The sequence below is a fragment of the Puccinia triticina genome, chromosome 10A (genome assembly GCF_026914185.1).
Source record: "Puccinia triticina chromosome 10A, complete sequence".
NCBI classification, from domain to species: domain Eukaryota; kingdom Fungi; phylum Basidiomycota; class Pucciniomycetes; order Pucciniales; family Pucciniaceae; genus Puccinia; species Puccinia triticina.
The window spans coordinates 4,755,989-4,772,956 of record NC_070567.1 but is presented as its reverse complement, the minus strand read 5'-3'; the positions used below and the strand labels follow the sequence as shown (position 1 = coordinate 4,772,956).

The window sequence follows — 16,968 nt, the reverse complement described above, 5'->3', positions numbered from 1 at the left end:
TGATCTCCTCCACCTTCCTGGTTTAGATCACACCTCTCACTCCTGCCGGCAGTATCCCGGCCTCTCTCAAAACAAACCCGCCAACGCGCATCTCCCGCCGTCGTAAAATCAAACCCCCTTCACGCTTACACGAATCTCAGCGCTCTTTTTCGGCCAATCATCCCGGAGGGCATACGTAGATAAATCTCAGCTTTTCTTTTTCCCCTCCCCGAACTGCTGCCGGCCTAGCACCGGCCAGAGTTCCTCAACGGTAAAACGGCACCTGAGTTTGGGAAATTGAAGAACTACTCGATTGACGACAAACAATCCTTCAGTTGTTGGATGAACGCCTTGATTGCACTTGGGAAGGATCAGACCTCCGCCAATCTGTTCATTCAAATGCTAAACCCTGAAACCAAATGCAAGAGCGCCAAAGCAATCATCGAAGTTAAGAACCACTTATTGACTGTTGAGGCTGCCCAAAAGGCCTCTTCAAGCCACCCAGCTCCAGATCATCCGGCCGACATTATCACACCCAATCGCTTCAACCCCATCAACATACACATGAATAATATCTACGCCGCACACCCACCAAACGCCAAATATCACAAAACGCTTCCAGCGTACATCAATCCAACGGATCCCAATCGCTTCATCCCCTTGACCGCAGGGGTAGTCCAAAAATGGGCCACTTTGTTGGTGGGTTAGGTTTTTCAATGGAGCTATCTCCAAGACTAAAACTGTCCGCTTTTGCTTGATAGGCCAACAGGGTTGCTGGTGTCTCAATCTACTCCCCCCCGGAGACATGAAGTTTGAGACATTGTCTTCAAAAAGAAGGAAGCTTGTCCACACCTCCAAACCTCCTGAACGAAGTCCATCTGCAGGTTCCGGTGATTCTCAAGTGGTCACCCCCGATACCCAGTTGCTTATCAACTATATTGACTTCGTTCAGATTTGTCCGGAAAGACGCGAATAAGTGATTGCAATCCTTGATAAAAACGACATCACTCATCCAAAGCATCTCAAGTCTAAGAGTATTAATGACGAGCGGATGAGCCAATGGGGCCTAAGCAATGGAATCATCGCGCAGCTAAAAGATAATATATCAAAGTTTGAGAAGCATTTGGCTTTGCAACAGCCACCTTTTCTTTCTGTATTTCTAGCCTACTCTCTCCACTACATCTTATTAACACTAACCACAATTTTCAAACCTCATGTTAACCCAAATCTCTCAACAACATTTTGTGTTGGTCTGTTTTGTAGCTATTATTACTCAGATGCATTCATCTTGATTCTTAACCAGATAAATTGTGTAGCTCTTTCATCACTTGTTTGCTTTCCATTGAATTGTATTAGCCCACACCAGGCCACAGCCCCACACCCAGAATAGCAATCAGTCAGATTCAACCATCTTCATTTTTTTTCTGCCTGATAGCGAGGGCTTTGATTTGAAAAACTTTCCAGACAACTTTGCTGGTGTGAATCTCGCAAGGTTGCCCCAATTTCTTCTTTGTGCCTCGGTTGAGCAGTGCGCAGGGGGAGACTACCAACAAGCATCCACCACCACCATCATCATTGTCCAGCAACTGAACAATGTCTTTGTAGATGAGTCTGGGAGATCTGGTGCTTGACTTGGACATTGACCGCTGCCCAAAGACGAGCAAGAACTTCCTCAAAATCTGCAAGACCTACTATTCAAGGCCATGTAGTTCATCGGAATCCAGATCGAACCTCGCCAGTAATTCTCGTTCTTGCCAAAGAACTCATTTGATTTGGATAAGCTTCTGAGCCCGAACTCGGACCATATCCAATCTTGACTCTGAAATCATGAAATACTTGAGATTTTGGTAGGGGGAAAATGTTGGCAAGCTTTTGTTAGATGACATGGTGCTACAGATTTAGAAATACGGACAACTCTGCTATAGACAATAGTTCTCATGTTGTACCGACTTGTTTTGAGATAAAACTAGAAGGTTTTTTTTTGTGAGATGACTGCATGTGTCATGATTTGAAATACAAGTTGGTGAAGATAAAAATGCTGGGGGTTAAGATGGAAGATGCGTTTGATGAGATCATAAGTTCAGGATTAATGGTCAGTTGTTTGGCACACAATAGCCACAATGCTTGAAAGCATTGAAAGCCATCTCCGCCGTCAAAACCTTGGCAGTGATGCAACAGATTGTGCCTTCAGGGTCCGGGGAAAAAGTCAGTTCTTGAGATGACCGCAATTTTTGTTTGATTGCTGCAAAGCCAAGTTTGATCGGGTTCAGCTCAGGACAGTAGGGCGGAAGGTAGAGAATTTGTATGCCCACCTCATCGCACAGCTCTTGGACATGATCACCTCGATGAATTGTGGCGTTATCGCAAACGGGCACCGAGTTGGAATCAGGATATCGGTTCATCCTGGGAAGCTGATAGGTAGACGGTTAGTATCAGCTGTAGAGTCTAAATGGGGAGATGTGTGTAGCTGACCAAGTCAAACTCAAGGAAGTGTTCAAACTTCCAACCGGTGTACGTCTTGGAAGTCATCGTGATGGCCAAGAGTCCGTCAATGGATATGACTGGAAGTAGACTCAATCTCTCGGGGTTCTGGTTGATAATGTGCCGCGCCGCAGGCGTCCCAATGGAGGACCAAGCAAAGGATCAAAGTAGATCACTATCGCAAAAGGAGCTCTTGTCTTCAGGAATCAGAAGAAATGCTATCAGTTTGGGTGAATAAGTGGAAAGCAATATGGGCAACTTACCGGTAAACACAAGAAATTCCGCTGGGAAGAACTCCATCTTTTTGATAGAGGAGTATTTAGCGGTGAGCAACTTTTGAATGTTCTTTGTCTTGGCTTTCTTCAAAGTTATCGACAAGCGTTCCACAAGATTATGGTGAACAGCCTTGGTGCTGAGTAAGAGTCCGGACGAGTCATAGAGGCGCTCTTGTATTTCGTGCAGAAAGAGACCCGGTTCCAACCGAACAAGTTCGATCATGAAGCTGGACTCAACTGGAGTCAAGCTTGCTGGTTGGCCATGGCGCTCATACAAGCTCGGATCCTTCACAACACATTGGGTTTTGTGGAAAAGTTGAAGCCACCTACGGAACGACTGCAGAGATACCTCAACCTCCAGTAAGTGCCGGATTTTGGCCAACGACAGCCCTTGTTGCGCCATGCGGACCACGGCGACCTTGATTTCCGGGGCGTACGTGTGATAGGCCATAAATTTAAGGGTGCTGGTCGGTGGTGGTCGTTGCTATTGATTGGCGGAGGCGTTGTCAATCGATATGGGTGGGGTGGATGATGGGTGCCGGCTCCTGACCGCACAGCTCCCTTCAGCCAGTCATCCAATCACAGCTGAGACTGATACCCCTGGTGCTGTGTATGGCAGAAACCCAAAGATTAAATGGGTGCTGTGCCCCAAAGTCCATAACTTTACTATCCAAAAATTCTTGGAAAGTCCAAGAATGGGTGACTTCCTGTGGGATCTGGCACCCTCCCAGATGCCGCTTTAGACCCAAAAAGTCTAGATTTTTGCAGGGAAATCTAGCTTTTTGGGCTCTAGATTGTTTCTGGGAGACTCCCAGATCTCGACGGGAAGTCATCCAATTATTGAAAACACAATACATATTTTTTTCACCTCAGAATTTTATGATTTCATGGTGTTATGATTTTATGCAAGTCAGCTTTGAACACCCTAAATCATAAAACCAATTTTGGCTGGGAGATGTCAGCGTGCATAAAACTTAAAGTGACATCTCCCAGCCAAAATTGCAGTTTATGATTTTATGTAAAAAAATCTTATGCAATTTTGAATACCAGAAGTGTTGTGTGGACACATATCTCCTGTGGGCGTGTCTTTCCTTGGGAATGTGATTATGTTCCTGTGTGATGTTTTGTTGGTCGTTGAAACTACATATTTAAATACAGATAAAAAGTATGTGCTCCAAAGTGTGTTCTCGGCAGGGATCTCCGTTTCAGCCATCCAGTGTGATATGTTTATAAATGGATGGATGGGTGTTTGGGGGAGCACAGCCAGCCGAAGGGAGATGTTTGGGAAATACAAAAGAAACCCCCAACTTGGGCCACCCACTCCGGACTAGCCTCGCGCCGAACCACCAACATGACCACCAAGGGAGACCCGAACGGAGCCGTGGACGACCAGACCCATCAGGAGAAAGCCATCGACCAGGCTCAGAAGAGGACCGCGGCCAAGACGGCGGCGGACATCTTGTCTCGGCCGCGTCTGCCGCCGAAGAAGAAACTATCGGCTTCCAACTCGACGGGCAAGAAGTTGGGCAAGAAGAACCAGCAACGCCAGCAGGGAACGATCACCAGGGTCGACGAAGAGGAAGCAGGAGGAGCAGAAGGCCAGGCGATCGATAACGAGCAGCTTCTGGAACAGCTCTTGAACCAGACCACCCTCTCGCCCCCTCCATCGCCCTTGAAAACCCAGACCGATCAACCGAGTAGTAATGGAGGAAACCCCACCAGGAGCAACACGATCTCGCGAAAACTGCATGATCTGGGCGAAGACATCAAGGAGGTGGCCCATGCCGTCGGCTCTTCGATGATCTCCTCCGCCTCCTCCTCCGCCGCCGCCTCGCCCTCCGTCTCTACTCCTAACAACACATCCACCGCGCCCTCCTCGCCATCCAAACTCTCAATGACAGCCTCCCTGCGCAAGAAACCTAACAGGACCAAGCTCAAGATCGCCAAACGGAACGCCGCCCAGCTCCAGGCCCAGCTCGACGCCCAACTCGAGTCCCAGCTCTCGCCCAAAATCGACCCACGGAAGCTCGAAAACGAGGACCTACTCCGGACTTGCAGTGCTCTGAAACTGCAGATCTTCGAGGTCAGTTTACCATCGACTCTTTCTCCCTAGAGAGAGAGAGAGAAAAGAAAAGTAGATATGATGTGCTGATTATTGGTCTGTGGATATATGCGCACATGGGCGACAAAGATCGTCCCGGATGGCCATTGTTTGTTCTCGGCGATCGCCGACCAAATGAATATCCTAGAGGGCCGGGGGAAGATCGAGGAGCGCTACACGTACGACCAGTGTCGGAAGATCGCGGCGGAGTATATGCGGGGACATGTGGACGAGTTCATTCATTACTTGCCGGGCCAGGACGAGGGGCTGTCGGCGGGACTGATGAGTCTGAAGGAGTACCAGGAGCATTGCGACCGGGTCGCAGGCTCGGCCTGTTGGGGCGGCCAGCCTGAAGTCTGTCTCAATCCTCTCACATCTCTCTCTCTCTCTCTCTCCCTCTCTCCCTCCCTCTCGCTCGCTAACACGGCCAATGCGTATTTTTTCGGAACAGATTCTCGCGCTCTCGAAGGCGCTGAAAGTGGCTATCCATGTCGTCCAAGCGTTCCATCCTCCCATCAAAGTCTCAGACGAGTTCCTCGAACTCCGGGATAACAAGGCCCTCACGATCTCATACCACCGTAAATCGTATGGGCTCGGGGAACACTACAACTGTATGCTCTCTCTCCCTTTTGCCTGACATGTACTCAATTACTCATCTTCCTGATTCCATCTCTCCTCCCTTCCCTGCGGACTTTTCGAAAGCTTTGAGACCCATCCTATGATGCTCTCGTCGTGCAGCGCTAGGTTTCTCTCTCTCTAATTCGATGTCTTTCTTACTTCTATATCCTTTTCTTTGCTCTTACTTGAATGGATCTTTTCGACCCTGTACAATAACAACACATAATATCTTGAAGGGGTTCACGGTGCAACTTTCGAGCCATTGATGAGGCGCTGGTGGGCAACATTTTGTGTGTGTTGTTTGGCCTGTCCTGATGTAGTGGGAGCTGATCAACCCTAGCACACCTTGAGAGTTTTGTGTGATGTGGGTCATAAATAGCTTGCAGATGGCCCAAAAGTTTAACCAGAACCAGAAGCCCCCCCCCCCCCTCATGTGTCAATATATCAGTGCCAACATCTGACTGGAGGTGAAGAGAATTTATTGCACAAACAAAAATGCACATTGTGAAACTGTAGATAAAAAAAGACTTATGGGGACAGGCTAAATGCTTTCCAAGTTTAGACTGTGTATGCTCCAAAGATGTTATGGAACAGAGGTGTTTGGAGTTTGAGGTGGTTGCCTTGAAGAACCATTGGAGTGAATGGTTGGGTACTCCAACCCCAAGCACATTTCACTTCAGTATGTGGTTGGAATGATGGATGCAGCTTGACAGCACCTGTACCCTTCTCCTCCCATGGTTTTTTTTGGTGCAACTGTTCAAGATGAGGAAAGGGTGTTCCTGAATACTTTTTTATTGCTTTATTCACTCTTCATTTCTACAAGATTTCTTGAGAGATTTTCAATGGAGAAGCGGAAAATAGTATTGAAAAAATGCTTGGTGTTGAACAGATAATCATTTTTCTTTCTGTACTTCATTAATTGGTTCAAGAATGTCTTCCTGTGTCTATCCATCCAATGCTTCAACAAAACCCAAACACCTGTGTGGAGACTCTGACCAGCACTTGAGCGTGTCTGATATTCAGCTTGGGACCTTACTTCCTTGATCATTCTTTGATGCTTTGGTTCAGTTAACACAACATTCAGAGAAAATATTTCTTCCACAATTTCTATTGCTTTCCCTATTTGATAAAGCACATCATTTTCCTGCTCGCAGGGGCTTACAACAATTGTGCTGAACATCTCAACATAAAATAAATATGTCAAAATCATTTCCCCTCTCCTTTTTGATTGCAAATCTGTTCTGTCTTCAATCAAAGCTTCCACCTTACTGCTCCTAGTTGTTTGATCCCACCAGTGCTGGTACCAAACAGCTCTCTTTTCATATAATTTTTCCTTGGCTTGGTATAGACCACCTTCTCTTACAATTTTGCTCCTATGTCTCCTCTCAGCAAAAGTGATGTTTTCACCTTTGGAACATTGCTCTGCACTTCCAATTGCCCCTTTATGAAATTTGGCATATTGGATTTCTGTCATCCGGAGCTCTGTCACTCTGAGTTCCTCTGACATCAGGCGCAAGAGTCTTCCCAATTTTTGGGGAGCATTTTTGTATGTTTTTGACATAAAAACTCTCACATTAAATTCCAACCTCTTCCATGCAGGGTTCTCCTTGAATTTGCATCCTTCTGACTGTTTCTTTCCAATATTCTCAAGTTTTACTGAAATTTTTCTAGTGTTGGGATCAATGGAGATATCTTCAGGTTTTCTGTAAATACTTGAGGAAACTGCATGGCTATTGTTTGATATGTTCATTTTATCACCTGTTGGAACTTTAGTGCTGGTGTCAGCCACATCTTTGGAGAGGTTGCATGATCTGAGGGATTTTGTGTTAATTCCAACTTCATTCTCCTGCAAAAAATGACTAGGTTTTACTCCAGTGTGCATGAAGACACCCATCAGTTTCATTCCTTGGCGGGGTATTTCATTTGGATCATGATCCTGGCAATGGCGTGGTCTTTCCTTCAGATCATGATCAGGAAAAATTGTGTCCCCAGTTACAGTTAGTGTTCTTTGGCGCTTCAAGCCCCGGTCCAATGTTTTATAATCGTCCCCAGTCACAGCCAATGTTCTTTGAAGCTTCAAGCCCCAGTCCAATGGTTTATAATCATCCCCAGTTATATCCAATGTTCTTTGATACTTCAAGCCCCTTTCAAATGGTTTAAAATTAGCTGATTCCAACTCCGTCTTCCCAACCTTCTCTGGAATATCTGCTACACCAACATGCTTGTGGGGTAGAAGAGTCATTTGGCTATCCAATTCCAAACAACTTTCACTCCTTGAGATCTGATTTTTTGTAGACCTCAAAAAAGATTTCAGAATAGAATGAGAAGAATTGTTTTCTTCCATTGCACTGCAGGTCAAGCAGAGTGAGAAGGCAGAAAGCAGCTTGTGGATTCTGTATTTCATTTCTTTTTCATTTGATTATGCAGATATATGAAGATAAGAGCTCATTTTCACTTTGTCTTATTTGATAGATGAAACTAAGGAATGATGTAGAGTTGATTGCAATTAGTTAATGCCAGATTGTGCAATATGGCATACTGGGCTACAATTCCTCCCTGTAACACACCTCACCCAATCAGGTGGAATTACAAGGGGACATCATGGCCATGAGCCTGTGAGGCTTGTGACAACCCCTGCAGGACTGGAAAATTGTTACACCGGGGGCAACTTAAACATTGTGTGTATTTCTTCAGAAAGTTTTGAAACCTGGAGGGTGACATCAACATTAAAAGCAATACAATGATCCAATATGAGGCAGGTGATCATATTGGCAACCCAATCCACATGTATTGAATCATATTGGTGACAGAACCCAATACCAATACAAGATGTTGGAGCCCAAACCAATTGAATACCAATCTGAAACCAAAATGTGTATTGGATTGTTTCACCATTGGTGAAATCCCCCCTCTGAGAGGGTGGAAAAGAGGGAATTCAGTTTTACCCAAATCATCCACCAGTGTGCCAAAACCTCAAAGGGAAAAAATATCCCTTACAGATTGAATGATCAAGTGGAAAGATATTTTGAACAAGCCAGGAGTAATTACCTTAAACCCTCTTACTCAAGGACCCTGGGACCAGAGTAAATGAAATCACCAATTGCCTTGGATTGCCCATGACCAATTTTCTTCCAACATAATGTAGTTTTTTTTAACAGCTAGGGACAATGGGTTATTTCTCTCTTATTTCCAAGTCATTTGTCAGGCTTGGCTTTTTTGGGCCTGATTTGCCCATTGCACATAAAGACTACATTGCCTCAACATGTAGATACATAATTTGAGGAAATATGATGGGAGAAAATCATAGGGAAATGTTACAGTGATAAGTGTTTTACTGTGTGGTATCAGAACACTGCTGAATTAAGATTACAAGAAATTTGGTGGAATGAACACAAAGGTAAGAGAGGATGGGGAATTTTTGGGAACCCTTTGGCCGCTGCTTGGTCAATTTAAAATTCCTGACTGCCCTGATGTACCACAAAGTTTTTAAATCATCCCTGTTGATGGAAAAAAATAATTTTCTTAAAGTTTGATAACAGTGGCTTATTTGTCCTCATGAAGAATTTATTTGCCTTTCCACTAATTTTATGGTTGAATTAATGGCTGGAGCTAGAGTAATTTCACCTGCTACATATTCCCCTTGTTTGTTTCAACTTTCATGGTGCAACCACACTGCCAGCATATTTGGTTGGGTTGAAGTCATCCCAGTTTAACTGGGATGCACTCAACCAATTTAAACTTGATTGATCTCAACCAATTTAATATAAAACCAAGGGGGGTACCTTGGATTTATATTTCATCAGTTGAGATTGCCCAAGTTTAAATTGGTTGAGTGCGTTCCAGTTTAACTGGGATAACCTCAACCCAGCCAATTACGCTGGCAGTGCCAATAAACAGGGAAAGATTTCCTTGAATATTGTTTGACTAGAGGCCAAGGCAGGTTTGCCTCTGCAAATCCATGGCTTTTTTTCTCCACCCCTGTGTTGAATGCCTCCTCATTCCCTGTGTATCAAGGCAATACATATTAGCACCATACAATACAAAACAATATCAAAATGGTACTTGATCAGTATCACACAAGGAAGCACTATAACCTCTACAAAGTGTCCAAAGCACACCCTAAAACCTCAAAGCAATTATTTTTTGGTTTCTACCCACCTGTGGTTTCCAAAGCCCATCCTGAAGATTCACACCTAATATACTTAGAAAAACTCTGGCTACTCACAAAACATCTGGGGCTTTGCCAAAATTGCTTCTGACTCCCCATATCCAATTAAAAATATCACAAGTTCCAAGTTGCATTTTTCCTTGCCTTCATTTCAAATTTAAATCTTCAAGGTGCTCAAATTTTTATTTCAATGCATCAATCTTGAAAATGTATTAATCTTGAAAAAAACTCATTCTTCATTCCCCAGCAAAAAATTTTGTCTACATAAATAGTATAACTCACCAAGTCAATTCCTAGTTGTAATACAGTTGAAAGGTGAACTATGATTTCAAGTCAAAAAAGTATTTGGTTCTACAGTTGTGTTATCTATGCCATAGAACAAAGTTATGGATGATTTGAAAGTTTCTTAGGAGAAGCTCATATCAGCTCCAGAAGACCCTGAGCCATTTTCCGGAGCCATCTAGGAGGGTATAGACAATTTTATAATTTAACATAATTATTTTTGATTTGATTTCTTGTCTGGCTTTTGCTCCATGTTGGTTGGAAGGATCTTGCTGAAGGATAAAGATTTAAGAAACACAGAACCAGCCAACAGATAGGAGGCAAAATTAGTGTCAGTCAATGAAGGTTCATAACACAATACATCAAAAAATTTCACTGCTTCTTGGATTCCTGTGTTATCAAAGGCACCAATGTAGTGAAAATACCACCTGTATAATTATCATCAAATCGCATGTCTTTCAAAGATAAATAGAGGCCAAGGCGGCTGCGCCGCTGCAGGGCACCAGCATGTCACCCTCTTTTAAGCCCCACCCCTCCTTATCTCAAACCCCAAGGTAACCCCCTCCCCATTCTCAAGCACTAATTCCCTTACCACAAATCTCATTGGCAACACCTGAGTACCCAATTTCTGAAGGATAATACTTTTGCAAGTTGGGTGAGAGCAACCCATTGCAGTTTTTCTGATGGGTCAGGCTTTAGGCACACCAAAAAAATGCCGCATGCACACCAAAAAAGGTGTGAACTCCGGACCACTCCAAGATTTTTGGAGTGGAGGATTGTTCACTCCAAAACCAGCCCCCATTTGGAGTGCCCAACCCAGCACTCCAGGCTGGTATGGAGTGAACACCCTGCAACGCCAAAACCAGCCCCCCCTTGATGGCCGGTCTGCGACGGCCATCGAGGGCAGTATGTACACTCAATGACGGGCACAGGCCGGCCATCGAGGGCAGTACACTCAATGACCAGCACAGGCCGGCCATCTAGGGCAGTACACTCAATGACCGGCACAGGCCGGCCATCGAGGGCAGTACACTCAATGACCGGCACAGGCCAGCCATTGAGCGGACACACCCCTCTCAATGACTGGCATAGACTGGTCATTGAGAGAAACACTCCTCTCAATGACCAGCATAGACCGGTCATCAAGAGACACACTCCTCTTGATGACCGGCATAGACCGGTCATCGAGAGGATCCTGGTCATTGAGAGGACAGATCCCTCTTGATGACTGGTATAGGCCAGTCATCAAGAGGACACGCCCCTCTCGATGACCGGGACTGACCGGTCATCGAGGTCATTGAGAGGACAGATCCCTCTTGATGACCACGATAGGCCGGTCATTAAGAGGACAGGCCCCTCTCAATGACCGGGACTTAACCGTCATCAAGAGGGATGTATCCTCTTGATGACCGGTCTATCCCGCTCATCAAAAGGACAGATCCCTCTCAATGACCGGTACAGACCAGTCATCAAGAGGGATATATCCTCTCAATGACCGGTCTATGCCGGTCATCAAGAGGAGTGTGTCCTATTGATGACCGGTTTGTACTGGTCATCAAGAGGGATGGATCCTCTCAATGACCAGTCTATGCCGGTCATTGAGAGGAGTGTGTCTCTTGATGACCGGTCTATGCCGGTCATTGAGAGGGGCAACGGTGGGCCGTTACAGTTAACCGTAACCATAAAGTATTGTAAAGTATTGAAAAATAAGTTACAATACAGAAAATTAAGGCCCCGTTTGGCACCGATATAAATATAGGTGAGCTGGTTTTGGCGTTGCAGGGTGTTCACTCCATACCAGCCTGGAGTGCCGGGTTGGGCACTCCAAATGGGGGCTGGTTTTGGAGTGAACAGTCCTCCACTCCAAAAATCTTGGAGTAGTCCGGAGTTCACACCTTTTTTGGCATGTATCCGGCATTTTTTTGGCGTGCCTAAAGCCCAACCCTTTTATGATAGCACCTGTCAATTGCAGAGCTTTGATTTAAGTCAAGATTGACCATCACTATCACAAGACATAAACAGAACTGGTTCATTTGCGTTTTCCCCATAGGTATACCAACACCAACTTCAATCCCTGCAACTGCAAACAGGTCTGCAGAAAATACCAAATCTTTCATATTTTCATTTAAATTCAAATGTACCCCCATTTCAAGGAATGAACTTGATTTCTTGAAAAGATATCAGAAGTTGAAAATCCATATTGTTGAAATATTCTTCTCATTAATTGAAAATAGGTCAGCAGGGGACTCATGTTGAAATTTATATAAAAATTTGAGTGGGTTCCTGAATCAGATGATATTATTGAGACAAGGAAGAAAACTGAAGGGGAAGACAAAGACTTCCTCCCGTTCATTACTTGACACAATGCAAGAATAATTTCAGACCTCATTTTCAGGATCCCTGTTTGTTGCTTGCAGAAGCTTCTGAACTTAACTGTGGCTACCAGGCTTGTCCAACTCCAAAGACTCAACAAGTTCTAGTGCATTCTTCAGGCTGGAGCCCCCCCAGGGACAGGAGTTTTACCTCTGGGTCAAGTTCTTGGGTTGGAACAGGTGTTTGTTAGTCCGTGATGCGGTTGGTCCTCTCCAGCCAACAAAGAGCGCTCCATCCAGCTCCTTGGATCTTGGTCTGCTGGTCTGCCTCAGCTTGATCCCTGCCAACCGTGGTAGCTAAATTTGCTCAGTAGCCCAGGATCTTCCCAAGCCTGATAATCCTTTTCAGTGTCCGCGGCTCCCCCTGTCATGTCAACGGGACATTGACCAAGCCCTAACGGTTGCCAGGGACGGCCCGGGGATGATGATGATGATGTTGGTGCTCAATGCCGTCGAATATCCGCCCAGCGCAGTCTCCCGTAGTGGTTGTTGGCAAGCACTGCTCCTCTCCTGGATGTCGCGGCATCCGCGGCTTGTCAAGGATCAGTAAAGTGGGCGATACGCCAACAATGGTGGCCTGGGTGCGGTGGCGCTTGTACGGGGTTGACGGGTCAGGGGATTAGTGCTCGCGCTCTTCCTCTTATTGTTAGAGCATGGTGTTGACCTCGTGGCCTTGCGGAGGGGCGGGATTCCAGTTGGAGTGCGGAGTGCTATCTACGGGGAAAAAAAGCTTGCCAGCCGTTTCAGGGAGTATGGATGAGAGTAGTCTATCAAACTCACATTGCGGGGGCGGTAAAACACACACCCCCTTGTCACAAATCCTAGCTTTCCCCATCATGGGCCCTTGGCCCTCTGTTGAGGATGTTTTCGGAGTGGACAAAACTGCGGAGGCAGTTGCAATGTTGGATTGGCTGGTGCGGAGGGTGCGGGTGCTCCAGTCAATTTGGTGTCTGTGTTTGCGGATCCATGGCATCCCAAGGATGCCGTTGTACTTGTCTTTCAGTTGGGTAATGATGAATTTTGTTGGGCAGGGTTCTTCATTCAGGGTCAGGTCAATCTCATACGCCACTCGGGATGTGGATCCATCAAAGCCCGAGATGGTCCGCTTTGAGGCGGTGGCGTTGTGGAGTAATCCCGCTGCGGCGGTTTAGGAGTCACTCAAAACATTGTGAGTAGCTCCAGAATCAATCAGGAAGGAGGCAGGGGGTAATGGGGCCTGTGGTGTGGCTCTGGGAGTTGTGATGGTGCAAGAGATCAAACATTGGGGATCAATTTCATTTCTGTTTAATGTTTGACTAGCACCAATACTACAAGACAACTCTGCCGTGCTCAGGAAATGCACAACCTTCATTCCTGAGCGCCTCCATTTTTTGATGAGTTGGCCCTTCCTTTTCTGCCTTTATCCCCTGGTCCGCCTCCGCCCATTGCCGCCATCCCTTCCACTAGTTGGCGGATCTGACCCTCCATTGCCGCAATCCTGGCGTTCCCGTGGCCCTTTCCCTTCTTGTTCAGAAAGTCGCGGGAAATATGGCCCTGTACTGCGCATTGCAAACAGGGACCTTCTCAGAGTCGGAGAGTTGGCCGTTTAACCCCAATAGGTCCATGGAATTGGGGTTGATCTTCTGGTTGGTTGGCGCTGTTCCGGTCTCCGCTCCGCTCATTGCCGTGCCAAGCTAGCAACCTTGTTAATAGTAGCAAATGCGGCGCCAGAAACAATGAGCCCCATCTGGTTTTCTTGCTTCAGGCCCTGGCGGTACTGGCTGATCAGGGTGGAGATTTCCAATCCCGCTGCGGAAGCGTGCTGGACAAAGGAGTGGGTGTAGTCCACCACAGACCCAGTCTGCTTCAGCGCTCAGAGGGCTTGTTCCGCCTTTGCCTTCTTTTCCGGGTTGAAATACATGCCCCTGAAGTCCACCGTTGTGGTGATTTATATAGGCGAGCGCGGTAGAATGTCCACGCGGGGATAGCGCGGGCGGAAAATGCACAAAGCCGCTCAGGCATGGTGCATTCCGGTGACATAAGCACTGAGGATGAGGTCAGGAAAGCACGCTAGGAAAGCTTACGGAAAGTCACGCGTGGATTGGAATGCACGGATTGCGGATTGCGGATTTCGGATCGAAGCGGAAAAAGACAGGGCTGGACTGCGGCGGGACTACACACGTGGACTGGTAGCAGCGGCGCGTCAGCGGGTGAGCCATGACAGCTCAAGCGGGTGGAACCGGGGTGAAGGCGGTGGCAAGAGAACGACTGACGGGGGCTAGACAGAGGACGGTGGGAGGGCAAGCGTCGGAGAGGAGCGGAGTCTGGGAAAGTGACAAGCGGGATAGCAGGTGGAGTAGGCGGACTAGTGCGGGATCGGGTGGGAACGGCGATGTGTGCAGAGGGGAGGACAAAAAGGGTTTTTGGGCTCTCTTTTTCATAATCCTATGATCTTTATCCTATCATATTACGGATTACACTGATCATCATTGTACTTACAACTATGGACGTACAAGAGTTATTGAGAAAATATCTGTGTTCTTATCCTTATTCGAGATTTACTTGCGGATTATTGTGCTTGCAACGCGCAGAGCTTTAGTCACTTGCGGATTATTACGCTATAGATCAGGCTCAGTAGAGGAGCGCTGAAGGCTAGTGGAAAGTGGCAGTGCAGAGCCAAGTTACCGACAATCACACAGCCCGGACATCAATATTCTTGAAGGAGGCGGTTAGCGGACATTCTTCACCAGCCAACCAGCTTTCATCCTCACACTGTGAACTGGGCGGGTCCGCTGCCGCCTGGTTGAGGTACGGGGTGGCCCATACTGTAAGCGCTCGCTGTGGAGCGCTTCACTAGATGAGGTTGAGGGGTGAGGATGAGGGCATGAGGGGAGAGGGGCAGCTTTCTAGAACCACTGACTGTTATTGCAGGGGAAGAGCTAGCTCGGGGGAAGTCTCAGTACCAACAGTGGGCCAGCTACGCTAACATCTCTGTTAGCGTAGCGTAGCGCAGCGCAAATGCGCTATTTCTTAGCGTAGTGTTAGCGCAATCGCGCGCATCTGCGCTAACGTTACGCGCGCAGGGTGCAAAGATATTTTAGCTTTTAGCGTAGCGTTAGCGCAGATTTGCGCAATGGCGCTAACGCTAAGCACGCAGGGCGCAAAAGAGCGTTCGCTACGCTGCGCTACAGCGCTTTTTGAGGCAAAAAAGGCCGTTTTTTCCGCTAAAAGCGCCTTAGCGCAACGTAGCGGGTGTAGTTTAGCGCTAACGCTAAACAAAAATTGGCGTGCTGTTAGCGCCGCTGCGACTTGGCGCAGCGTAGCGGCGCTAACAGCGCGCTAACGCTATTCAAAAAAGGCCAGCGCTTTTTGCCACTACGCTAAACGTTAGGGCTAAAATAGCGTAGTTTAGCGTAGCAGCCCACTGTTTTCAGTACTTCCCTCTACATACAACCTAGGAGAAAAGGAGGAGAAGGGAAAGGGGAAGGCTGCTCACCTAGCTCGGGGGAAGTCTCAGTACTTCCCTGCCAAGCTAGGAGGGAGCGGGGTTGGAGGGACTAAGTAGGGCAATTGGTGTCGGTCCGTGATACTCCTGTGATACTCGCTATGAGTTCGGGGGAGCCGCGGCTCACACATACGCCTGAGGTTCCAGTCATGTACAAGGACACAAATAGGACTTGTGCCGCGTCAGTCGGGAACAAGGCCTTGTTCAAGGTCATATAGATGCTGCCCTGGTGGGCAAACATCTCCGCCGCCGCTCCGCGTTTGCCATTAAACTTGTTGGGTTGGGCAACTTTGGGGGCCTTGGTTGCAACTACCTCCGGGTTGATCTACATGGTTTCAATGCTAAGCCGTTTGCAAATGGGATCCCATCAATTGTCTTCCACACCTCCACATTCTCCCATTCAGTGACGTTGATCACTTTGGTTTTGTTGAGTGCATCAGCATTGTCCTTGAATTGGACAAATGCCAGCCCCCGACTGGCCTTTGTACCACAGTCCCTTATGAATACAATCTTTTGAATGGGCTTGGTGGTGATGGTGTGGGTGGGTTCATCTAGAGCTTGAAAAAAATTGGTGATTTTTTGCGCGGTGGTGTCAGGGTGGAGGTCTTGGAGTAGGATGATGGAGCTTGGGTTCAGGCCCATGTCCGGATGGGAGAGGTGGGACTCCTGGGAATCTGAAATGGGTGGCGGCTTGCTGTCTTGATCAGAAGAGGTCTTTGGGCAGAGGACTTGGGTTTCTCAAGAGTAATCCACTTTGACCATCAATTTGTCCTGACATTCTAATCCTGAGCCTCGCCAAGTATGAAACATAGCTGGTTCCACAATCCTTTTGGCATCTTCAATGCTGTCAAAACTCACATACCCATGCCTTTTGCTCTCTCCGTTATTGCGGACAATCAATACGGTGGCTGGGGAGAACCCATGTTGTTCAATGAATGCTTGTAGGTGGTCTTTGTTGGTATGTCTAAGAAACCCCATGATCATCACACATGAAGTGACCTTCAACTTCACATGAGGCTTTTTGAAGATGAATTGGTTGTCCATGGGCATGGTGCTTCTTTGCAACCAAAAGCAGCGCTCTGAGACTATTTCCGGAGTTGTTCAATTGCTTGGTTGTGGAACTGGGACGGGTTCTGGCGCTCTGAGACTATTTCCAGAGTTGGCCAACTGCTTGGTTGCCAAACCAGGACGGGTTCTGGCACTCTCAG

At 47.0% G+C, this 16,968-nt stretch overlaps 3 protein-coding genes across 3 annotated transcripts; 2 read left to right on the top strand and 1 right to left on the bottom strand.

Annotated features, from left to right (window-relative positions):
- Positions 1-378: 378 nt before the first annotated feature.
- Positions 379-687, top strand: PtA15_10A464 (uncharacterized protein; the record flags this gene model as incomplete). The annotated part of the gene is made up of 1 exon (XM_053160642.1): positions 379-687. The coding sequence occupies one exon, from the start codon at positions 379-381 to the stop codon at positions 685-687; it is 309 nt and encodes a 102-aa protein (XP_053024596.1).
- A 3,399-nt stretch (positions 688-4,086) lies between these two features.
- On the top strand, positions 4,087-6,740 carry PtA15_10A463 (uncharacterized protein; the record flags this gene model as incomplete). The annotated part of the gene is made up of 5 exons (XM_053160641.1): positions 4,087-4,521; positions 4,651-4,818; positions 4,927-5,154; positions 5,288-5,447; positions 6,712-6,740. The coding sequence occupies 5 exons, from the start codon at positions 4,087-4,089 to the stop codon at positions 6,738-6,740; spliced, it is 1,020 nt and encodes a 339-aa protein (XP_053024595.1).
- Positions 6,741-16,069: 9,329 nt separating this feature from the next.
- Positions 16,070-16,402, bottom strand: PtA15_10A462 (uncharacterized protein; the record flags this gene model as incomplete). Its single annotated transcript, XM_053160640.1, has 1 exon — positions 16,070-16,402. One exon carries the CDS (start codon positions 16,400-16,402, stop codon positions 16,070-16,072), a length of 333 nt encoding a protein of 110 aa, XP_053024594.1.
- Positions 16,403-16,968: the final 566 nt, after the last annotated feature.